The 24,968-nt window shown below is 42.9% G+C and overlaps 1 protein-coding gene across 1 annotated transcript in view; it reads left to right on the plus strand.

Moving 5' to 3' along the window:
• maml1 (mastermind-like transcriptional coactivator 1) overlaps nt 1-24,687 on the plus strand; it is a 70,219-nt gene extending 45,532 nt beyond the window's left edge. Inside the window, exons 3-5 of the mRNA XM_067995971.1 lie at nt 7,262-7,516; nt 10,277-10,394; nt 18,437-24,687. Coding sequence (XP_067852072.1) covers nt 7,262-7,516; nt 10,277-10,394; nt 18,437-19,419 — 1,356 coding nt within the window. The 3' untranslated portion in view covers nt 19,420-24,687. The remainder of the gene's footprint in view (nt 1-7,261; nt 7,517-10,276; nt 10,395-18,436) is intronic.
• The last annotated feature ends 281 nt before the right edge of the window (nt 24,688-24,968 follow it).

A 24,968-nucleotide genomic window follows, 5' to 3' on the forward strand; every position in this document is an offset into this window, starting at 1 on the left:
GAATGTTGGCTTTTATTGCTAGGGGGATAGAATATAAAAACAGGGAGGTATTGCTGCAGTTACATAAGGTATTGGTGAGACTGCACCTGGAATACTGCATACAGTTTTGGTGCCCATACTTAAGAAAAGACATACTTGCTCTCGAGGCAGTACAAAGAAGGTTCACTCGGTTAATCCCGGGGATGAGGGGGCGGACATATGAGGAGAGGTTGAGCAGATTGGAGTTCAGAAGAATGAGAGGCGATCTTATTGAAACATATAAGATTGTGAAGGGTCTTGATCGGGTGGATGCGGTAAGGATGTTCCCAAGGATGGGTGAAACTAGAACGAGGGGGCATAATCTTAGAATAAGGGGCTGCTCTTTCAAAACTGAGATGAGGAGAAACTTCTTCACTCAGAGGGTAGTAGGTCTGTGGAATTTGCTGCCCCAGGAAGCTGTGGAAGCTACATCATTAAATAAATTTAAAACAGAAATAGACAGTTTCCTAGAAGTAAAGGGAATTAGGGGTTACGGGGAGCGGGCAGGAAATTGGACATGAATTTAGGTTTGAGGTTAGGATCAGATCAGCCATGATCTTATTGAATGGCGGAGCAGGCTCGAGGGGCCGATTGGCCTACTCCTGCTCCTATTTCTTATGTTCTTATATCAGAGCCTAGACAGTGAGCATCAGCAAATTCTACAATTGGGGGGGCCATCACAGCAGAGCATGATACTATCCTCAGCCACTGTCTACACCAGCATGTGTCACTGGGTGGAGATCAGATCAGGGCACGGACCCTGGCTAGGAACAGGAGTAGCCCCTCGAGCCTGCTTCGCCATTCAGTTAGATCATGGCTGATCTGTACCTCAACTCCATTTTACCCGCCTTTGCTCCATATCCCTCGATGGCCTTAGTCAACAAGTATCTATCTATCTCAGTCTTAAAAGCTCCAAATGTACCCCAGCATTCACAGCCTTTTGGGGGAAAAGAATTACAGATTCCTACTATTCTTTGTGAAAAAGTGCTTCTTGTTTTCCCTCCTGAATGGCCTAGCTTTAATTACTAAGACTATGTCCTCTCGTTCTTGATTCCTCAGCCAGAGGAAGTAGTTTCTATGGATCTGCCCTATCGAATCCTTTTAACATTTTAAACACCTCAATCAGATCAGGCTGTCCATCTCTCTTCCCTCCCCCCATTTATAAGCTAAATGATAAGCCAATTATAGTGGCCCGCCACACAGCTGGGATCAGCTAAGTCAGCGCAGACTGAGGATGGAATCTGGGGCCTTTCTGGTCTGCATGGCTCAGTATCTCACTACACAGTGTATTTGCCCATTGATCATTAAGCAAAGAATTATTCTTTTTAAAAATAAAGGACAAAGCAGCCCACTTGATTGACACCCCAATCATCACCGTAAACATTCACTCCCTCCACCACCGGCGCACAGTGGCTGCAGTGTGTACCATCCACAGGATGCACTGCAGCAACTCGCCAAGGCTTCTTCAACAGCACCCCACCGCCCCCCCCCCCCCCCCCCCAAACCCACAACCTCTACCACCTAGAAGGACAAGGGAAGCAGGCACATGGGAACAACACCACCTGCACGTTCCCCTCCAAGTCACACACCATCCCGACTTGGAAATATATCGCCGTTCCTTCATGCCGCTGGGTCAGAATCTTGGAACTCTCTACTTAACAGCACTGTGGGAGTACCTTCACCACACGGACTGCAGCAGTTCAAGAAGGTGGCTCACCACCACCTTCTCAAGGGCAATGAGGGATGGGCAATAAATGTTGGCCTTGCCAGCGACGCCCACATCCCATGAATGATTTTATTAAAAAATTCAATTTGAGACTCGCAGAAGGGCAATTCCAAATGTATTATTAGTGGGCCATATTAGGCTATCAGTTTGTTGGTGTTGATGTTATCTGTCCTTTTTGCTCTTCTCATCTTTCCATTCACAGTGACTCAGTTATGTAGTTTATCTCATCCGTGGCAACACAGTTATCAGTTTAAGGAACTAAATGTAGCCAGTGAGAGAAGTTGAACAGTCTTCAAACTCTAAGTTACTGACGTTCTCAGAAACATTTGCAATGATATACACTTAGATATATACTTGAAACGAAGAAATTTGCAGGATTATGGGGAAAAGCAGGGGGGTTGGGCTAATTGGATACTCTTTCAAAGAGCCTGCACAGACACGATGGGCCAATTGACCTTCTTCTATGCTGCATAATTCTACGATGATTTGGAACAGCCATTGCCCCAAATCTGCTATGACTAAATTTGAACGGCAGAGCAAACATTGTCACTGTGTAACTCGACACTTGGATTATGTGTATATAGTAAATAGTAAAATTACACTCTTTCGGGGAAAGGCACACATTTATTTCAATTTGTCATGCACATTTTTATTCCAATTTTCCGTTCTATTTTTGGGCCACAATACTACAATAGATCTTTATCATGACGCTTTAAATTGGATAATAATTAAGGAGGAATTTTAGGGTGGTGCTGCATCAGAACCAGTGAGCATAGGAGCGTAGGTTTCATTTCAGCCCCACCCAACAAAAGAAAATTAATCCCCGTCTCAACTGAGCTGAGCTCAATTTGTTTTCCTGCAATGAAAGAGAGAATAGGAGCACGAATTGTCAGTCGGCTGGTTAACCCCAGCATCGATTGAGGCTGCTGTTGTGACTGCTTTGAGGTGTTGTTCAGTAAGATCAGAGCAAGGGAACGTGAAGAAGCTTTCTTTTCTTGATTTTACAGAAGTATTTTGGCATCAATATCATTTTCAAAAAATATTAAACTCAACATTAGATAAAACTTTATTCTTTGATCAGCTCCATGTCCTGGTTTTCTAGTTTCTGATCCTTTTCCTTGACTTCTGCAGTTTAGATTTATACTATAGAAGCAGAACTCATGTTCTGCAGTGTAAGTGTGCTGCAATTTGTGGGTTTAGAAAGGGTTTTTACTTGTACTGAGGCTGTGTTACCTCAACTTTCTTTTGTCGGCTGACCGATCTCCTGCTTGAGAACCATTCTTGCAACTCCCCACCTAGTGATCTCTTGTTTGACAAAGTGCTGGAAATGGTCAGCAGGTCTGTGGAGAGGGGAAGGTAGGGTTAATGTTTCATGTGCAAGTGGGCAGTTGCTAACTTGGGACCAGAGAACTCCACACAGGAAGTAAAATAAAACTAAAAGGACTAATAGTTTTAATACAGCTCTTGCACTTGCTGGATGGAAGGTGCGAAGATCTCCCTTCACTAGCATTCCATTGCCTCCTGTTGGAGAAGAAAATGAGAGAACAGCACTGAATCCCATCACAGGTCAGACCATGAAGGGAAGACTCTGAGGCACATGCTGCTGCAAGTTTACCTGGGGCTGCAAATTACCCCAGGACAGTATTGAGGAGGAAAGGGTAACGTGTGTCATAATGTAAATCCAACAGAAAAAGGCAGATAACAGAGTAGAAGGCAGGCGACTAGGAACTGAGGAGCAGAGGCTGGGGAAACGTTCATAAGCTATTTTGATAAGAGAAGAGAGGGGTTCGGAACGTTGGTAAGACACTGGTAGTGTGTGTGTGTGTGTGTGTGTGTGTGTGTGTGTGTGTTTCTTGTAAATGGCTGATTAGGGTGATCAAAGACGGCAATGGTAATGCAGTCTCTACTCTTCCTTTGCCCCCCTCCCCCTGTGAAAATTCAAGATACAGTTTTGAGCAATTGGAGTGGTGCCAGCTGCGGGTGGGGGAGGAGGAAGGGGAGATGCCACAGTTGGTTTCACCAACCCCGGAATACTCAAAAGGTAAAATGGGCCAGAGTTCCTGTGTGCTAGTCAGTGATTTCCTGCTGGAAGTGTATGTGTGGATGCTCCCTGAGGATTCAGTCTGGCCCTCCACAGTCTGTTAGCACAGTAGCACTTGTTGCCCAGGCGCCCGCAGATCAGTTGTGAAACCGTATCCAAGTACGAGTCAGTGCCTCCAGGAGTGGAGGGTTATAGGAACAATAAATTGGTAGTAAGAAGTTGGGGAGGCAGTTTCATGGTGTGGGGGAGTGGCTGAAGCACTGTCTTCTCACCCCTGAGTTATATTCAAAGCTAGCATAAACTGGATGAAAAGTCCTCTTTGTTGTAGGAGACATACATGAAATGACTTTGTCCAACTTTAATCCAGTTCGTTGTAGGCATTAAGTCGGCACTCGATCAGAGAGGTCACAAGCATGGCTAACATAGGGAACATAAGTACATAAGAAATAGGAGCAAGAGTAGGCTATACGGCCCCTCGAGTCTGCTCTGCCATTCAACAAGATCATGGCTGATCTTCAATCTCAACTCCACCTTCCCGCCCGATCCCCATATCCCTTGATTCCCCTGCAGTCCAAAAATCTATTGATTTTTGCCTTGAATATATTCAGCGACTGAGCATCCACAGCCCTCTGGGGTAGAGAATTCCAAAGATTCACAACCCTCTGAGTGAAGACATTCCTCCTCATCTCAGTCTTAAATGGCCGACCCACTTATCCTGAGACTATGCCCCCCTAGCTCTAGACACTCCAGCCAGGGGAAGCAACGTGTCAGCATCTACCCTGTCAAGCCCCCTCAGTATCTTATATGTTTCATTGAGATCACCTCTCATTCTTCTAAACTCCAGAGTATATTCTACTCAATCTCTCTTCGTAGGACAACCCTGTCATCCCAGGAATCAATCTAGTGAACCTTTGTTGCACCGCCTTTAAGGCAAGTTTATCCTTTCTTTAGGTAAGGAGACCAAAACTGTGCACTATACTCCAGTTGAGGTCTCATCAAAGCTCTGTACAATCACAGCAAGACTTTCTTACTCTTGTACTCCAACCCCCTTGCAATAGAGGCCAACATGCCATCTGCCTTTCTAATTGCTGTACCTGCATGCTAACTTTTTGTGTTTCTTGTACGAATCTCTCAACACCAACATTTACTAGTTTCTCACCATTTAAAAAAATATTCTGCCTTTCTATTCTTCCTCCCAAAGTGAATAGCCTCACATTTCCCCAAAGGACTATTTGTGTCCTCCTCGCAGCTTATTTTCCCACCTAGCTTTGTATTGTCAGCAAACTTGGAAACATTACACTCTGTCCTTTCATCTAAGTCATTAATATAGATTGTAAATAGCTGAGGCCCAAGCACCAATCCTTGCGGCACTCCACTAGTTACAGCCTGCCAACCTGAGGGTGACCCGTTTATCTCTACTCTTTGTTTTCTGTCCGTCAACCAATCCTCAATCCATGCTAATGTATTAACCCCAACCCCATGAGCCTTTATCTTGTTTAACAACCTTTTGTGTGGCACCTTATCGAATGCCTTTTGAAAATCCAAATATACTGCATCCACTGGTTCCCCTTTATCTACCCTGCTGGTTACATCCTCAAAAAATTCTGATAAATTTGTCAAACATGATTTCCCTTCCATAAAACCATGTTGACTCTGCCTAATCATATTATAATTTTCTAAGTGCCCTCTTACCACTTCCTTAATAATGGATTCCATTACTAGAAAAATATTACTGCAGTGGAGGAGAGAGTGCTTTTGTGAGGTTGGGTTGAGGCCCACTGGTGTATGGTAGAGAGAGCTTCACTCTGCATAGGGCCTATGTTATATCTGGCATAGGCTTGATGTTGAAATGCCAAAAGTATTCTGTTGCCCATTACTGACAGTACTTCATTCCATGAGCAATTAAATACATTTTATGATTTTTTTTCTGACCGTAGGCACATTAAAGTGCATTAATGTGGTTTGATAATGTGAGCATTCAGAGTTTAAGTGATGGGTACTGTGTTTATTGCGCACTGGAATTGCAATAGAATGCGTTGTATTCATATCCCTCCCTGGCCTCGCACCTCCCTATCTCTGTAACCTCCTCCAGCTCTACAATCCTCCGAGATCTCAGCGCTCTTCCGATTCTGGCTTCTTGCACATCCCCGATTTTAATTGCTGCTCCGTTGGTGGCCGTGCCTTCAGCTGCCTAGGCCCTAAGCTCTGTAATTCCATCCCTAAACTGCTTCACCTCTCTACCCCTCTCTCCTCCTTTAAGACGCTTCTTAAAACTTACCTCTTTGATCTAACTTTTGGTCACCTGTCCTAATATCTCCTTATGTGGCTTAGTGTCAAATTTTGTTTGATAATCGCTCCTGTGAAGCGCCTTGGGACGTTTTACTACGTTAAAGGCGCTATATAAATGCAAGTTGTTGATGCCCAAAAGCAAATTACTGAATTTGGCACAAGCAAGATGTAATGTTAATAAATATCAATTTTTAGAAGTATATTTGATGCTGTTCTGGACGGTCTGTATTTAATTTAAAATCTACTCCGGGCTTTCTCAGCTCAGTTGATCAAGTCATGCAGACCAGAAGTCGCAGGTTCGATTTCATTGTGCCAGCTGATCTGAGTCAGTGGGGGTGGTAATAGCCCCCAAGAAAGGGTGGGTGGGAGTTGAAAATAGTTGTTTTTGGGTCGTGACCTCAACCCAGCTCCACTTGTGGGTTTAACGTGGGCATGTGAAAGTACAGGCTCCCCACTGGGAATGCAAAGTCAGAAAAATTTGTGGTTGTGACCCAAAAAGCAACTATTTTTAACTTTCCACTTGCCTCCAACCCACCTGTTCTTGGGGATTAAAATTACCCCAGTGCATTAGTTAGGTTGCTGCAGCCATGGTTCCCGCGCCTGGTCACTACCCACTGATCATAGGTCAGTGGGTAGTGACCAATATTGCACAATTTGCATAGGTCAGTGGGTAATGACCAGGTGCGGGAACCATGGCTGGAAAATGCATGTCAGGTGAGGCCAGGATTGGGCGACTTGGCTCTGATGCCATCTGTGGTTGAATAGCCTTGAGAGATTTAGGCTCACGCATGAAGAGTGATCACTTGCTGAGGTACCAGAGGACTGTCGTGTCCATTGAACCATACATTAGTACGAGCTGGTGCCTCCAGGAAGATGGGGGATCAGCTCTCCTCTCTGAAGGGGGAATTAAACCGTCTCATAGTTTTGTCATCCTCTAACTCATTGATTTAGTATCAGAGCTCCACAGCTGATTCTGGATCAGTTGTTCAGCATACATTGTGAAAATTTTAGCAGATTGTAATTCTACAAAGCTAATGCCATCAGTGCCCTTGTGGTAATGGCTTAGTCCAAAGTTATTGTCATACGCAGTGATGGCTCCTAATAATGGTCGTCCTTGAGTAAAAGAGTATTGTAAAGAAAAAGTTAACCTTTATTTGTTCTGATTTTGCCCTTTTTGATTCAAATAGGATCAAAATCCAGGAAACGTCACAAGGGCACCAAACTCTGTCCAGGGATCTGGTCCAGGAACTCAGCCTCCTTCTGTTTCTATTGCTGGTAACCATGGAAATGCCGCATACCTTAGTAGCCAACAGCAGGCTGCTGCCATGAAACAGCAGCAACTACTGATGGATCAGCAGAAGCAACGAGAGCAGCAGTTACAGCTGATGGAGCAGCAGAAGCAGCAATACCTGCAGAGACAGCAGCAACTACTGGCAGAGCGGGTACGTGACATGGAGGGGGAGGGGTGGGGGGCATTGCAAATTGTCGAGGGAAACTTAAACAAGTGATTCAAACAATATTGCACAATTTGCATCTATTGGAAACTGAATTCAGTTCCCATCAATGCTAACTATGCAATGTAATTAGAGTGTGAAGTCACCCAATGCATATGTAGGCAAGTGGTGTGAGGAGATAGTCTCTCACTTCTTTGGCTTCACACCGCTGCAATATTGCTGGAATTGGTGCAGAGTCAAATATAAAAAGTTATGGGTTGCCTAGGAAGTTTTTAAACTTTAAATATTGGAGAGATTGAGAAAATAAGAAATAGGAGCATGAGTAGACCATATGGCCCCTCGAGCCTGCTCCGCCATTCAATAGGATCATGGCTGACCTTCGACCTCAACTCCACTTTCCTGCCCGATCCCCATATCCCTTGATTCCCCTAGAGTCCCAAAATCTATCTATCTCAGTCTTGAATATACTCAACGACTCAGCACCCGCAGCCCTCTGGGATAGAGAATTCCAAAGATTCACAACCCTCTGAGTGAAGAAGTTCCTCCTCGTCTCAGTCCTAAATGGCCGACCCCTTATCCTGTAACTATGCCCCCTCGCTCTAGACTCTCCAGCCAGGGCAAACAACCTCTCAGCATCTACCCTGCCAAGCCCCCTCAGAATCTTATAGATTAATGCTCCCGTTGGCTCTTTCCTGACATTAAAATTTAACTGGCGTCTGGGTCCATGCACAGATCCAATGGCCTTGAGCAGGGGGGCAGTGTGTTTTGTTAGAGAAGCTGCACCTGATGAGCAGAAAATGAAAATGATTTGGAAAAAAAGAGCTGAGAAATTCAACTAACTGATGGGTTTAAACAGACTGGCCTGAACTGAGGAGAGATGAAGTTGGGAGGGTGGGGGGTGGAGAAACAGGAGAGCGACAAAAACTTAATGGCTGAGAAAAATTATATGAGAAGCATGTATTGTCACCCACATCAATAAGCATACAGATGAAAAACTGTTTTATGATGTAATGGATTTGTTTGGAGGGGTTAGTTCTGGTGATACATTTCACTAGGAAGAACGAGGAGAGGCAGTATAAACTAGAGGGCACAATTCTAAAAGGGGTAAAGGAACACAGAGATCTGGGGGTATATGTGAACAAATGGTTGAAGGTGGCAGGGCAGATTGAGAAAGCAGTTAAAAAAGCATCCGGGATCCTGGGCTTTATAAATAGAGGCATAGAGTACAAAAGTAAGGGAGGCATGATGAACCTTTATGAAACACTGGTTCGGCCACAACTGGAGTGTTGTGTCCAGTTCTGGGCACCGCACTTTAGGAAAGATGTGAAGGCCTTAGAGAGGGTGCAGAAGAGATTTACTAGAATGATTCCAGGGATGAGGAACTTTAGTTTACGTGGATAGATTGGAGAAGCTGGGGTTGTTCTCCTTGGAACAGAGAAGGTTGAGAGATTTGATAGAGGTATTCAAAATCAAGAAGGGCCTAGACAGAGTAGATAGAGAGAAACTGTTGACGGAAGGGTCAAGAGCCAGAGGATATAGATTTAAGGTGATTGGCAAAAGAGCCAAAGGTGACATGAGGAAAAACTTTTTTGGTTAGGATCTGGAATGCACTACCTGAGGGGGTGGTGGAGGCAGATTCAATCATGGCCTTCAAAAGGGAACTGGATAAGTACTTGAAAGTAAAAAATTTTCAAGGCTACGGGGATAGGGTGGGGGAGTGGGAATAGCTGGATTGCTCCTGCATAGAGCCGGCGTGGACTCGATGGGCCGAATGACCTCTTTCCGTGCTATAACCATTCTGTGATTCTGTGATGTTGAAATTGGTACGTGAATCTTTGCTGCGTTGTCAGTTGAGTTCCAAGTATCTAGTTTATCGGACAACAGTAACCACACAGCAAAAACACACGCCCAGTATTGAGGTACCAGATATACCACAGGCATCCCAGCCTATTACTTGTTGGCAAGCATGCACAGTCTTTGTTATCTCAGCTTCTGAAGTCTCTCCACAAAACTGAATTCCCTCATCCCTGGGACCATTCTAGTAAATCTCCTCTGCACCCTCTCCAAGGCCTTGACATCCTCCCTAAAGTGTGTTGCCCAGAATTGGACATAGTACTCTAGCTGAGGTCTAACCAGTGATTTATAAAGCTTTACCATAATTTCCTTGCTTTTGTACTCTATGGCTCTATTTATAAAGCCATGGATCCCGTATGCTTTTATAATACAAAATAATTCCCTATTTTATTACAGATTTATCTAGGATTTTGATGGGGAGGCAAGGAAAGAGATGAAATAGGGTTGCTGAGTTGAATTAATGGCATCTGGGATCGTATCTGCTGCTGGGTTTGAAACTGAAGTCATTACTTTTCTGACCTATAACAATACAATTTCATGTTACTTTCCAAGAATCATTAGAACCTCAATATGTAAAAGTACACTGATTTTTCAAGTTTCTGGCAAGCATTTTTATATTGATATTAAAGATACATTCATGTGGAAAAGTGTTCTCTTCTACAGTTTCTTTCTCCTTTAAAGCACCAACCTATCTTTATAGTTGGTATTGTGTAATGGGTTTGTTTGAAGCCAGTGGTTCCCATGTAGAAACTGGCAGGCGAGTCTTTGCTATTTGCGTCCTGAGTATCTCGTTTACTGGGCAATGATAACATCACAGCAAAAATTCCACGAAGTCTAGTCTACAGATTGAAATTAATCGTGGCAATCCTAAACCAATTATTTCTCTTGTTTCAGGAGAAGCAGAGGAAGCAGCAGGAACAACAGTTGCAGAGGCACCTCACCAGACCCCCACCTCAATATCAAGATCAGCAGCAAAATCCATACCGTGTTGAGCAGGTTAACCAGTTTCAGGGTAAGTGTAGCGTCATCGCTTGGTTTAATGTTCCATCGAGAGGCAGCAGTCAACAGTAGTCGAATTCATGATCACTTATTGAAAGATTCAAGCAGTCTGTCCTTAGTGGACTGAACGTATTCCATTCATTTCTTATTTTCGCATGAAGATAGTGCTGCTATCCTCAGCCAAAGTTTGTTTTGAGCACATTACTGAGGTTCTGGTACTCTTGTTTCTTTCTGTCTTAAAAAAAAATGTTAGTTTCAATTGCAGAATGAATCTTTAAAAGTTTAGTTACAAGTTGAGGCCTAACCCAGTGAGTTGGTTCATCTTGAAAGGCTCCTAATTAACTTCCTTGACTAGGTTTGTGAGATTAACACTTGTGTGACATTGATGAATTTTCTTCTATGCACACTAATATGGAATGATTCACAAATGCATCACATTAATATCTTGTGCAGCAGGATAACCAAATCTGTCTCTAAATTTACTGTACGGTTCACTCCTGTTTAATTGAAAGTCATCTTTTGCTCGCAAAATTTGAATTATCTAATGGTTTGAACTAAGTAATTTTAATGAAACTGCGCAATAAAATACTGCAGAAACATTTAAATGCCAGAAAAAACTATTTAACTGCATGCGATTTAAACTTGAGACAGAGTTCAGTCAATTTGTTGCTTCCTTTTTAAAAATTCATTCTCGGGTGTCACTGGCAAGGCTAGCGTTTATTGCCCATGCATAATTGCCCTGACAACTAAATGGCTTGCTAGGCCACTTCAGAAGGCAACCACAAGCCAGAACAGGTAAGGGCGGCAGGTTTCCTTCCCATTGGAGATTAGTGAACCAGTTTGACAATTTCATGGTCACTTACTGATACTTTTTTAAGCTACTACTTTCTCAAACTGCAGTGGTGGGATTTGAACTAGTGTTCTCTGGTTTATTAGTCCAGTAACATAACCACTACACTATCGTATCCCCTAGCCCTAACCCCACCAACAACACATTTGTCTACTTGTCTAGTGCTAGTTCCATTCTAGCTTATTTGTCAGGCACTTTATCAGCAACCACAGAATTGACACCAGGGCCATGGTGGGGGCTGGCTCCGTTACCTCTGCTCACTGGATTCACCCACTTGGGGCATTCTCTTAATCTCACTAACTGCTGCATCCTCCCACACAAAACCAACAATTTGTGTTGGTCAGTAATATGGACTTCACAAGTTCCTATCTTCACCAAGAGTGGATTTAAACCTCATGCCTGCAGTTGGTAGCAACAGAGAACTCGCGTGCTTCGAGGTTCGTTGCTTCAGAGTTGGCAGTCAGTGCCTGATTGGATTGCTTGACTGTCAGAATTTACAGTGCCGCAAGCAGCTGGCAGTAGGCTCTGCTTTTTAGATGCAAGAACTTGACTTATCAACCATCAAGACAACTTTTCTGCCTCACAAGACTGTGCTTCAGACAAAGTACTGCAGCACCTGCTCAAAAAGAGCATCGGCTATCCCCCTCTTTGTTGCCTATGTAGGTTACAGGCAGGTCAACAACCCCACAATAACACCAAATACACAATTACCAGCAGATTATTTCTTTTTTTCCCCCCACCTGAGCATTTTTTCATCGAAAGCTTTGCGTCCTGCTTGGGTACAGATTACAGAAGAGGTCAATGTAATTGAACATGTCTCTGGATTTATGATGAGAAATGTTATTATTCGTCTAGTTGTTGAGACTTTGAGGCAGTGTTGATTGGACCTGGACTGGATCGTGTGCATGATTCGTGGAGCAGAAACAGGATCGGTCCCCTTTGGCGAGTTAATTTACATTTTCCAGCAAGGCGAGGTTGGATAGCCCAGGAACCAGGTTGAATTCAGCTTTAGCAGCAGATGAAATGGTCAGGACCCATTTGGGAAGGGAATCTGAATTGACCAGCAATTTGAATCGGGCAACAAAATTTTAATCAGAGGAATTTTCTTGCATGCTGATAATTTGAATTAACAGGTACTTTGAATTAAAAGGAGTAGACAATACTTGAAAACTTGTGCCACTAACCTTCCTGTAGAGGTACTAATTGAAATCTGATGCTGTTTGATTACTGGTCGCTGCTAATTTTAAAATCTCAGGCTGTTTTTTTTAAAAGAGCAATGGATCCAGTGGTTACCCTGCCCTCTTGAGTATGTTATTTTGGGTGATGTTTAGTGCAGTGATTCTAACCAGCTGTAGCATTTTTAACAACAGAGATACATTTCTGCTGCTTTTAAATTGCCAGGATGATCAATAGTGTAGACTGCTGCTTTGATTACCCTCCTTCCACATACTAAATACAGCAGTAGTTTTTTTCCCCCCCCTCATTTGTTTAGAATTTTGGCAGTTTTAGCTGATCTCATGAATTTTAGTAATGATTGCTGACCACTTGTCAGGAAGGTTTGGCACAAATCCCCAGAGGTGGTGGGAAAGCTGTGCAGTGCTCAGGTTAGGCCCCACCCTGGAGTGCTGCAACATAAGTGGGTGGTGGGGGGGGGCGTTGCTGAGGAGGCAGTGCAGGGGTGATGGAGGAGGCTGATCCCTGGTGATAGAGGTATGAGGAGCGATTAGAAAGCTGAGACTTTTAAGCCTCAACAAAAGGGACTCTAGAGGCAAGAAAGACATGAATTTATTTCACACCTTATCACGTCTATATATATATATATATATATCTATAAATCTCCGGATGTATAAATCCAATAAGGAATTATAAATTCAGTAAGGAGTTTAGGCGAAGCTTCTTTGCTCAATGGTTAGAATGTTTAACTTGCTATCACATGGAGTGGTTGAGGCAATTAGCATAGATGCATTTAAGGGGAAGCTAGATAAACACATGAGGGAGAAAGCAATAGAAAGATATGTTGATTGGGTTAGATAAAGATGGGTGGGAGGAGGCTCGTATGGAGCATAAACACCGGCATAGACCGGTTGGGCCGAATGGCTGTTTCTGTGCTGTAAATACTGTGCATAGTGTAATACATCTGAGAAACATCTCCAAGCATTGCACGCAAAGCTATGTACAATATGTGACTAGATAGAGAGGATAAACTCGGAATAGTACTCTGTATGCCCCAGGGCAAGAGGGAATACATTTTAAGGTTGGTGAAGAGCAAGTAGAGGACAGACACCACAGAGTATTTCTTTAGAGTGATCAACAGTTTGGATTGGGAGATTGAGGTCAGGACGCTGGATTTAATTAAGAGACAGAGAGATGCAGTCATGTAATGCTGTATATTCTGGAAGGATAACATCGACTGGGCTGAGGGGTCGAACGAAGAAGGTCCTATCTTTTTTTTATCTTGTGACTTTCTAACAGTCACTTTCTACATCTTTTTAACAAAGGGACATTGACTGCCTGAGGTAGTTGCCTTGGTTGAGTTTTTTTCTTACGCCATCATGCAAAGTAGCTTGGTTTTCCCTTGATGGCGAAGTGTGTGTTTTACTTGAAGCTGCTCTGAGCTTCTCTGAGCCACTTCCAGGTCTCCGATTTTCTTCTTGACTCTAAAACCCAGTGTGGAGGGAGGCATGGAAAATCTGGTGATCTTCAAATTAAATAAATTGTTTTTCCACAGGCTTGGTATTAAATATCTTTAGTTCTTTACATCTTGCATAGCTAGTTGTTTGTACATACGGTTTCTCTCTTCCTTGCTGTCATTCTCAGCACACTCCCTTTTCTTTCCTGAAATTTTCCAAAATTTGTTTAGTGACTGCCCCTTTTGTCCAGGTAAATGCCTTCAAAACTGTACCACACAACAGAAGCTTTTAAACGTGGATATCAAGAATATTTGACAGAGTTTGAGTATGGATCTTGGTCATTGTATTCATATCACACGTATGGACGACCTGCGCTAATTTGGTACTTAATATCTAGATTTTAAAAGTCTTGCATATGGCGTGCTTTTGCTGTCCAAAGCAGGTACTTCCGGTCCGCTCAGGTGGACATAAAAGATCTAAACGTGATCATTTTATAATGGAGAAAATCACGTTTTCCCCTCCACAGTTTTGCCAGATCACATATTCCCCCTCCCCAGTAATGCCAGACCAAAGGGTTTCCTCCTGAATGCTGCTAGACCCCATCATCCCCATTGTACTGTTATCAAAACCAGGACTATCCCCAGAGTTATCTAAGTACAGGATAATCCCCAGTGCAGCTAAACTACGATGCCCATACCTAGTATTGTTACGTACCAGATAGCTAACTCCAATTGATAGGTTGTGCATACTGTCTGTTTAATTCTCCATTTTAAAAATGCTAAGGGGGCTAAAAATTAATTCGGCGTGGATTTGATGGGCCGACTGGCCTCCTAATCTTTCTATGATTCTACGTAGCAAAAGGAATTATGTAAAATAAAGTTTATTCTCGTTCACAGAATGAAGGACAGGGTCATGGAATTTGATCCCCAAAGTATCAGTAAAAATCCCAGCATACCGTTTAATAAAAATGGAATTTGACTTATTCGGTTACTGTAAATCAGGGACCCTGATGATATCCCCAACACGGCAAAAGCGCCTCCTATTATTAGAAAACTATCCAACTCACTGGGAACAATGCCATAGGCAATCTAGTACTAAATAAAATCAGTGCCGATATTTGTAGTTAAACTTTATTACTACATACAACAACGTGCATTTACATAAAGCCTTTTATGTAGTAAAACATCCCAAGGCGCTTCAGAGGAGTATTATCGGACAAAACTTGACACCGAGCCACGAGATATTAGGACAGGTGGCCAAAATCTTGGTCGAAGAGGTAGATTTTAAGGAACGACTTAAAGGGAGAGAGGGAAGTTTAGAGAGAGAATTACGGAGCTTGAGGCCAAGACGACTGAAGGCATGGCCACCAATGGTGGAGCAAAGGAAATTGGGGATGCACAAAAGGCCAGATTTGGAGGAGCGCAGAGATCCCTGAGGTCGTAGGGCTGGAGAAGGTTACAGAGATAGGGAGGGGCGAGGCCATGGACCGGGAGCCAATGTCGGTCAGCAAGAGCAGGGGTGATAGGTGAGCGGGACTTGGTGCGAGTTAGGGCAGCAGAGTTTTTAACATACATCATAGATGAATGTCAAGTGATGGTATTAAATTTCACTGCCGTTGCAACTGTGTGTAAACATATATATTTTTTACGACTGGGAAGTGTGCTGAGAGGTGTACTCTGGGACTGCTCTTGTATATTATGTGCACAAATGGTTTGCGGAAATAATATTGAAACTTACTGATGTCACCAAATGGAGAGTGGGTTATGGCAAATTGTGATAAAGACTTGGATAGGTTGGCAGATGGGCAGATATAGTCCAACGTAGAAAAATATGAAGTAATACATTTTGGAGGTTAGAATAGGGAATGGACATATATTTTAAATGGCATGATTTTAAATTGAGTGGAAGAACAGAGGGACCAGTGTATGGAGACACAGGTTATTAAAGGGCAATGCAAATACATACGCAATGGAAAAAGCAAACAAACCATAGTTTTGTATCTGGAACCATAGAATGCAAAAGACTGTGCTAAACCCATTGGGTAATCTGGACTTAGAATAGTGTCCCTAGTTTCGGTAGGATCACATGGGTAGAAAAGAGTTTGACGAGGATTGTGAGCTTTAGTAGTGAGGAGACGAAAGAAACTAAGACTTTTCACTAGAACAGAGAGGTTTAAAAGGAGATCTGATTGAGATGGTCAAAATTATGCAGGGTTTAAATAAATAGGGAAAAACTATTTCCAGTGTCAGTGAACCAGTAACTATAAGAAGTTTACGGTCATCACCAAAAGAATAAAGGGACTGGCTAGGAGAATTTTTTTTTTCCGCACCAGGCTGTTGGGACAAGGGATGCCATACCTGAAACTGGTGAAATCTAGAACTAGCATTATATTTTTGACAATTTTTGTTTGAAGTTGAACCTAATATTGTGGTTACTGTTGCCCAGGCGTGACCTCACATGGAGGTCAGATATGATATCGGGGTCATTACTAAAAACGAAATCAACTACCCGATTATCCTCTGTCTTTTCATTAACACGTTCTTAGAAAAGTTAAGGTGGAAGTAAGCGGTCTTTGTGATGGAGAGGATATGGGATCGGAAGCTCAGGTTGGGGTCTAATAGGATGCTGAGATTACTAATAAACACGGTCTGGTTCAACCTGAGACAGTAGCTGGGAAGGGCGATAGGTGGCCAGGGTACAGAATTTGTGACTAGGGAGCTTCTCACTGTTTAACTGGAAGAAATTGTGGCACACCCAGGAATGGGTTCTTGATACTTGATGTGGTTGAGCTGGGTGTCATCGTTATACATGTGAAACCTGACCCCGTGTCTGCGGATGATGTCGCCAAGTGGCAGCATGTAGATGAGAAATAGAGGGGACCAGGGATAGAACTTTGGGGACTCTAGAGATAATGGTGAGAGGGCAGGAAGAGAAGCCATTGCAGGTGATTCTCTGGTTATGGTTGGATAGGTAAGAGTGGAACCAGGCGAGCGCAGTCCCACCCAGCTGGACAACAGAGAGACGTTGGAGGAGGATGGTGTGGTCAACTGTGTCGAAGGCTGCAGATAGGTAGAGAAGGATGGGGAAGGATAGCACACCGTGGCTATAATCGTAGAGGATGTCATTTGTGACTTTAATTAGAGCTGTTTCAGTACTGTGGCAGGGGTAGAAACCTAATTGCAGAAAAAATGGGCACAGATTTGAGAGGTGACCATACATTGAGGGAGGTTAGAGATAGGGTGGTAGTTTGCAAGGATAGAGGGGTTGAGGGTGGGCTTTTTGAGGGTGGTGCGATGACTGTGATTATGAAAGGGGGGGCAGTGACTGGCAAGATGGAACCATTTACAGTGTGCTAATTAGGAGGGCAGGAAGGGAATTTGGGTGGTCAGTTTAGTGGGAATGGGATCAAGAGAGCAGGAGGTGGGTCTCGTGGACAAGATGAGCTTGGAGAGGGCATGAGGGGGGAAGTAGGAGAGAAACTAGAGAAAGATGTGGATTCAGGGCTAGGGTAGAGGGGAACCAAGTAGAAAGTGTTCATAGTGAGATACAGCTTTATTTTTTTATGTAAAGTACTTTGGATTTGATTAGCAAATTGTAAGCAGTTATAAGCAAATCATTTTCTTTTGAATGCTATTCTATGTTTTCTCCATGAATTACTGGGTTTTAATTATATTAAAGAGCAGCAATGTTGTGGGTACGCAGTTACCTCCAAGTCACGCACCATTCTGACACGGACATGTATCGTCGGTCCTTCACCATCCTGGAATTCCTAACCTAATCTCATTGTTTGAGCACCATCACCGCAAAGGCACAAAGAGAAGTCCCACCACTATCTTCTGACAGCGAAGGGATCGGCAATAAATGTGGCCTTGTTAGTATCGCCCACGCCTGAGAACAAATTAAACAAAAATTATGTGTTTTGAGAATGCAAATCATGGTGCAAGAGAAGGTACACTTAGTGCATTGAGTCCTCTGTTCACCTACTTGCATTGTCTCACATTGTTCCATCTTAATTTTTCTAAAAGCAATTTACGAAAAGAAATAAAGATTTGCATTTCTATAGCTCCTTTCACGACCTCTGGACATCCCAAAGTGCTTCACAGCCAATGAAGTACTTTTGAAATGTAATCGCTGTTGTAATGTAGGAAACGCAGCAGCCAATTTGCACACAGCAAGGTCCCACAAAAAACAATATGAGAATGACCAGTTAATCAGTTTTAGTGATGTTGGTTGAGGGATAAGTATGGGCCAGGACACCAGGGAGAACACCCCTGCAATTCTTTATTTAGTGCCGTGGGATCTTTTACATCCACTTGAGAGGGCAGACGGGTTCTCGGTTAAAGTCTCCTCTGAAAGACGGCACCACCAACAGTGCAGCACTCCCTCAGTACTGTACTGGGAGTGTCAGCCTGCACAGTTGGCATTTGTTACTGAGGTGTGAACTTCTTTGCTTGCTGATGGTGTTTCGGCCAGGAGCAGAGAATGTTTCTTTTATTGGGAGCTCAGTAATAATTAAGTTTGGCTGATGTGTTGCTGGGAATTAATTTTTTGAATGTTGTGCTTTCACTTTCATAGGTTCCCCTCAAGGTCTTCCAACGGTTGGCAATCTGGCTGCAACAAATGCCAGCAGCCCACGGTTGTTCCCTCAGAATCAAAACATGATGCAGATCGGGCCAAGCCAGAGTTCTGTTCCATCCAGTGGCTCTGCTGCTGGCCAGTCAGAGCTGGGAGTGTCTCAGTACAGTAATATACACAATGTTCAACAGGGAATGTACAACGTGGGTTCAAATATGAACCAAATGCTTCCGCATTCTGCCCAGGGCACAATTGGAAATGGGCAGCATTCAAATCAGTTGCAGAGACAACCTAGTATGACTCCAGGAGCTCCCATGGTAACGGGATATGGTCAGAATCACCTCGGCAACTCGAACCTTGCACAACAACAGCAGCACAACAAAGGGCCCGTGAGCCAAGCTGTATCAAAGACCCACTTGCAGAGGTTACCAGGTGCTGTGGCAAACCAGAATCCAACATGGCAACACCAAGCCTTGCAAAACATGAATAACCAAAACCAAGCAGGCAGCAACCTGGTAGCATTCAGCAGTACCTCAACTTTCCACGTGCGGTCAGCTCACCCCAAAATCGCCAACCAGCAGTTTGTCCAGGGATTGCCAAGAGCCGGCCTCACCGCAGTCCGACCGATGGGATCCGTCAGCGCAACTGTTGGTGAGCAAATGATGCCTACATTAGGTGGACCTCTGTCACGGACAAACCTGCCCGCCCAGCAGGCTGTCCCTAGTTTGACCCAGACCGTTCCAGACATGACGAGCTTTGTTTCAGGTCAACAAATGGCCACAAGAGGCAACCTCCACTGCAACCAGGTTTACCAGGTAAGAAGCACTAGCCAGGAACTACCTTTTAGCTATGGTAACCAGTCCGGAGGCAGCACGCTTCAGGGATTACCCGGCGACACAGACCTGATGGACTCTTTGTTGAAAAACAGGACTACAGAGGAATGGATAATCGATTTGGATGAGTTTCTAGGATCTCACCATTGAAGGGCAGTTTGCTGACCTTGTGTGAAATCAGTGGGAATAAGTGTAATTTTGTATTTTTTTTAAAAACAAAAGTGGGACCAAAAAATAAAACTAACAAAACCGCTGTGGCACATGGCAGGTGAAAATGTATGGTTGGGAACAGCCTTGTGGGCAAGATTAAAAATTACCATTTTACTGTCAACTGACAGGTTACAAAACTTTTTATATAAAAAAAATGAAAAAGCATAAAATGTTTTTTAAAAAGTTCCTTTATTGCACATGGTTGCCATCACTAGTCAGGAAATCCATACCAGGTCACCTCTTTGAGCAATCTTCCCTACACCCTACAGGCATTTAAAACCCAAGCTTGCAATACCATAATCAAGTAATGAAAGCGGAGAATGCTGGAAATACACAACAGGGCGGGTCAGTATTTATAAAAAGTGGAGGCTTGTGAGTTCGATGAGAGTACAAATCTGAAATATCATCTCTTTTTCCCTGCTGCTGACTGGCCTGCTGTCCATTTCAAGGGTTTTCTATTTTTATTTCAGATTTGCAGTTTTTTTTGTTAATACCATGGCCAGTACTTTAGCTGTCATCTCTCACTCTTCTCAGCCTAGGAAGTGTCATGCTCTTGCCCTTCAGCTGTTTTTCTCAAGAGAAAAATAAAGATCTGTAAATTCATTGCTGAAGTTACCACACTTTTAAGAATTGAAGTCTTTTGTGTACTATCGGCTACAATCCAAGTCTCGAGTTTTTCTGATTTTTGTTTTAATGCCTGGTATCTTTGAGACCATTTATGATGTTTTTTAATTGTGGCAATTGCTTCCTACTTTTACTGTTCTTTACTGTTTTCAGATGTTCTCACACTTTCCTGTAGAGTAATTTATGTGTATGTTGTCTGACTGAGTTTATTTAGGTTTCCCCCCCACCGTCTCAATTTTTAAATGATTTCTTTGGATTTTCCAGCCGTGGTCAGGAAGAGCAGTGTGAGTGTTTGGTGTGAACTGCTGATCAGAAAATCTTTCTTCACCTTTTCTTATTCACTGGTGAGAGTAGTTAAGTGAAAATTCAACATCCTGTTTTAAATATAAAATGGTTGTACTTTCCCTTCCTAGTTGTGCTTCATAAACAGTAATGCTGATTTTAATAGGTCAGCATTAAAATGCAATAATCTTGGCGTCACTATGTTCGCAACATCATAAACATAGTGGGAAGATCCTTTTCACTTTTTTTGGCAAAGTACATGAAGTCAGCCTGGTGTGTTCCCAAAAGCATCAATGCATAGCAAGTAAAGGAACCTGCCTTAGTGCCTTGACTGGGTACTTTCTTGTCTCCCCTATCGGCTGACTAAAGAGGACGTTCTTTTAATATTCATTCTTGTGATGTGGACATCACTGGCAATAAATGCCAGCCTTGCCCATCCCTAGTTGCCCCTGAATGGCCACTTCAGAGGGCAATTAAGAGTCAACTACATTGGTGTGGTGACTGGAGACAAGTCTGGTTAAGGACAATAGGTTTCCTTCCCTAAAGGACATTAGTGAACCAGTTGGGTTTTTACGACAATCCGACAGCTTCACGGTCACCTTTACCGATACCAGATTTTAAGAAAACTAAATTCAAATTCTCAAACTGCCCATGGTGGGATTTGAACTCACGTTCTCTGGACTATTAGTCCAGGCCTCTGGAGTACTAGTCCGGTAACATAACCACTACACTACTGTACCCCACGTGAAATAATTGGCGTTCTCTTGCTCAAGACACGAGGAAAGAACTGCTACTGCATTTAGCACGTTGTTAAAATCACAAGTGCAACAAGTCTGCATTGCTGTATCGAACAATATTTTGCACTTTACCTCTTTTATGTCCTCTTCCCTCCCTCCCCTCACCCCCTCCCCATAGGGAAAGAGAATCCAGGGAGTGGGGGAGGGGGAGGGCAGCATGACTAATTGTGGCATGCGGGTCTTATTTGTGTCTACGGTTAATCATTTGAATAAACTCCATTGAAATATTTCAGAATCTCGTAAGACTCGGCTCAAACTTTTACAAGTAGTTTGAAAGCCGACAAAGTTAATTGCACTATGCATCCAACACCTGTTTCGCGCTCGCTTTATGTTGGTCAGGGCACTGAGAGAGCAGCATTTAGAGGGAGATCCGCGATCTACCAGTGCTCCACACTCCCCATCTTTTCTTCCAGTGTGCTATCTGGCCTGTTGGAGGCTCGTGTCACTGCCTCTGACTCTCAAAAATTTGTGTCCTAGATGCGTTTGAGGGACAGAATCTGTTATCTTTTGCACTGCCTGGTGCCAACCACAGATTATCAAGGTAGAACAACCAGATAAAGAATGCAAGTCAGCCATTCATTGTCCCAACCATCCATTTCCTGGTCCATGGTTGAGATGCTCTATGGTAAATACACTGCCTTCCAATCATGGTGCTTGCAGTTTCTTAATGTTTAAGTCAGTCAAATTGTGTGTATATAAATGTTTACATTTTTATAAAAGAAAAATTGATAAAAGTATTTAGGTCTCTGTCTGTAATATATTTTTACATTTTATAGTTTTAAAAAACTGCATTTCTTGCTATGATTTTTGTAAGTCTTAACTCTGCACTTGATGACTGTATTGACTTTACTCGCTCGGCCTAACCTTCATTTTGTATACAACTGCAACGTCAGACTTCAAAACCCACACCATAGAATTTTTAACGGTGTAGTTCTGGTGGAAAAATACCTATGGCCAAACCTGGTTTTAAAGTCACATCTTCCTTCAGAGATTTTAAGTGATTTTGTGTTTTGTTAAAATTAATTGAAGATCGGTCCAGAGTATGTTACTTAAGGAATGTCGCCTTGTGAATGTATATTGTGTGTGTATGTGGTCAAGAACATCAGACTGGTTGGGTCAAATGGCATTTACCTCTTCCTAAGAAACATGCAGTTTTCTTTTGATCGATCTAACCCCACATATCTGTTCTTTCACTCTACCCTCTCTCCAGAAGTTGATCCAATTATCTCTTCAATCCATTAGTCAACAACTTCGATGACCGACCGACCTCCCTCTCTCCTCCCTCCCGCCCCCCCCCCCCCCCCAAACTCTGGTAACTTGTTTCCGTTCTGCAATTAGAATCTTTTTCTGCCAGGCAAAGGTGGTTGCAAAGTTTTGACGAGTAATTTTTACTTCAACCTGTTGAAAGGTTCGTGTTACAAGTATCACGTTTTTAAACAAAGGGATATATTGCTCCTTTTACTTCAGATAATCTTTACCTTTTGTAAATGTAATTCAGGTAAAATCTGTATGTGTAGTTTAAACACAAATATATAAATTTTATATATGTGCCAAGCAGGCTGTATATGGTGCCTGTTTTTTGTTCCCATGCGTATATCTTTTAAAAAGTGTTTTTTTAATGTTAAATTATTTAAAATTGTGGCAAAGGAGCTAAGAATAAAGGAGGTGGTGTAAATGTTCCTTTTAAGTTTAAGGCTGTAATTGGGAATGTGAAGTCACTATTGTGCAGCATTTTGGCACCACATTTGAGAATTCAAAAAAAACTACTAGCAGAATCTGTGCGATCTTACAGTTTGCAAATTGTATTCACTGTCTGGTTCCCTTGCCTCCCCCACCCCCCATTCCCCTCCTGGTCCTGGGCACGCTTGATTTTTCATCAAAACAATTCTGTAATTATTCACTGAAAATGTATTATAATTATTGAAAATTAATTGCTGTATGCTGATATTTAAGGTACTAAATTGGGAAGTCAGAACCTAAAGAGGCTAATGTAATGTTGGTGCCTGAAGAGGATTTTAACCAGTTAGAAATGATATCATTCATATCTGTGGATGCCCTCACAGTACAGTAGTTTACATTGAATGGGTTCTGAGTTCACTGTTCTCTCACTTTTGGACAGAGAGCCTGCGTATACTTGGGTAATGTTGATTTTAATATCGCACAGTTTGGTAACATTTTTAAGTGTGGGAAGGGGCCGTGCACCTTTCAGAAGACTCTTGGCCTGCACAAAATAAACATTCTCTGAACTTCTCATACTGATTATTATATCAAAAGAATAGAGTTTATGGACAGAAGTTTCACTGTCCAACAGTGCTGCTCATATCACAGCCTGGGGTCAATTGGCAGCCCATCTCCCCTCCATCTGAGGTCCTCAGCAAACTAACTGTTTGGGTCTCCAGTCATGCCCTGCCTGGCTGTGGGATCTTCACGACGCTGCAATTTGGCTCTTTTCCCTCTCCGCAAAGGCGGCAAGGGAATGCTGTTGGAATTGCAGTTATCCTATCCGTCACGCGGGAATATGAAGAAGGAGGGAAGCAATGTGTTGATAGAAAATGCCCTTAAAATTAAGGCAATTAGTTATGGATACATTACCTTGATGAAGGTATTACAGCTGCCTGGTTTTCTTTTGTCTTGAGTAGGGTTCTTAGGAACACATCGCTAAACCACCTGTACAAACTTTTTTCACTGGCTTCTTTGTCTAATGGCTAGATACTAATGTACATTTTATAATTTTTTTTACTGTTCAGACAATTTTTTGTGAAAAGGGCCTATTAAGACACAACTGTTGAGTCTACAATAATTCTTTTCTCTTTAATAAAGTGCCCAACCCTCCACTTGGCAATGGTCCACCTTCACTGTGATTTGCAATCCCTGCGCTTGGCCTTCAGCAAAGCATTGAACGAGATTGTGGCCCTCAACGCAAAGTTAGGGCCAGTATGTGTCTACACTTTGAGGGTATTGTAAGCTGCAGAGAGTTGTCATAACGTTAACGGTTCATCGGGACGGTTGGATACTTATATTGTCTCATGTGGGTAAGAGCCTCACTTGGTCTCTCCACACCGCACAAGATGTGGCCGAGAGCACAGGTGTTCTGATCTAGCCCCTTGTCAGTTTTGCTGTAAATTCTCTGCTAGGTTATGGACAGAAGGAATATGAGCATGACCCTCTGGTCTTGCCACAGCAGTCTGCCCTAAGATTGGTAGTGCCTGAGCGATCATACAGTTACCGTGTTGTGTGTTAAATTACCTTATTTCAGTAGGTTTAACCTTACATTGTGCAGGTGGGACAGGCTGTAGAATGGGACTGAGCTGAAAACATAATGGGATCCAACTGGAGTTTATAACAAATGTTTTCATTCCTGCATGTCTGAAACACCTCCATTATAATTACCCTAAACTAGATTTGGCCATGGTGGGTTTTTTTTCTATCTTAAACTACATAAGTAACTGTAAATATAACTCCAGATGTTGGGAATCATGTGCAAATAAAGACTTCTTGATCTGTTTGTAATTGTACCGTGTGTTTCCTCATCAGTGGTGTTGACTCTGGATTTGGGCTACCCAACAAAGCACAGAGTCCCATCTTTCGCAGAATTGTGGAGCTCAAGTTCTTTTCTGCTGTTTCATTCCTCCCAAGACCAATACAAATTTCACTCCATTAGATCTCTCTAGAACCTGGGCCCACTATGCTAACGAGGTGAGGCAACTGAGATAGACCAATCTGAATCAGGTGTTACTAAAGTTAAAAATATGGTGGATCAAGGTAAGCGACATGAAGGGCCAGGAA

The sequence above is a fragment of the Heptranchias perlo genome, chromosome 14, assembly GCF_035084215.1.
Source record: "Heptranchias perlo isolate sHepPer1 chromosome 14, sHepPer1.hap1, whole genome shotgun sequence".
Lineage (NCBI taxonomy): Eukaryota > Metazoa > Chordata > Chondrichthyes > Hexanchiformes > Hexanchidae > Heptranchias > Heptranchias perlo.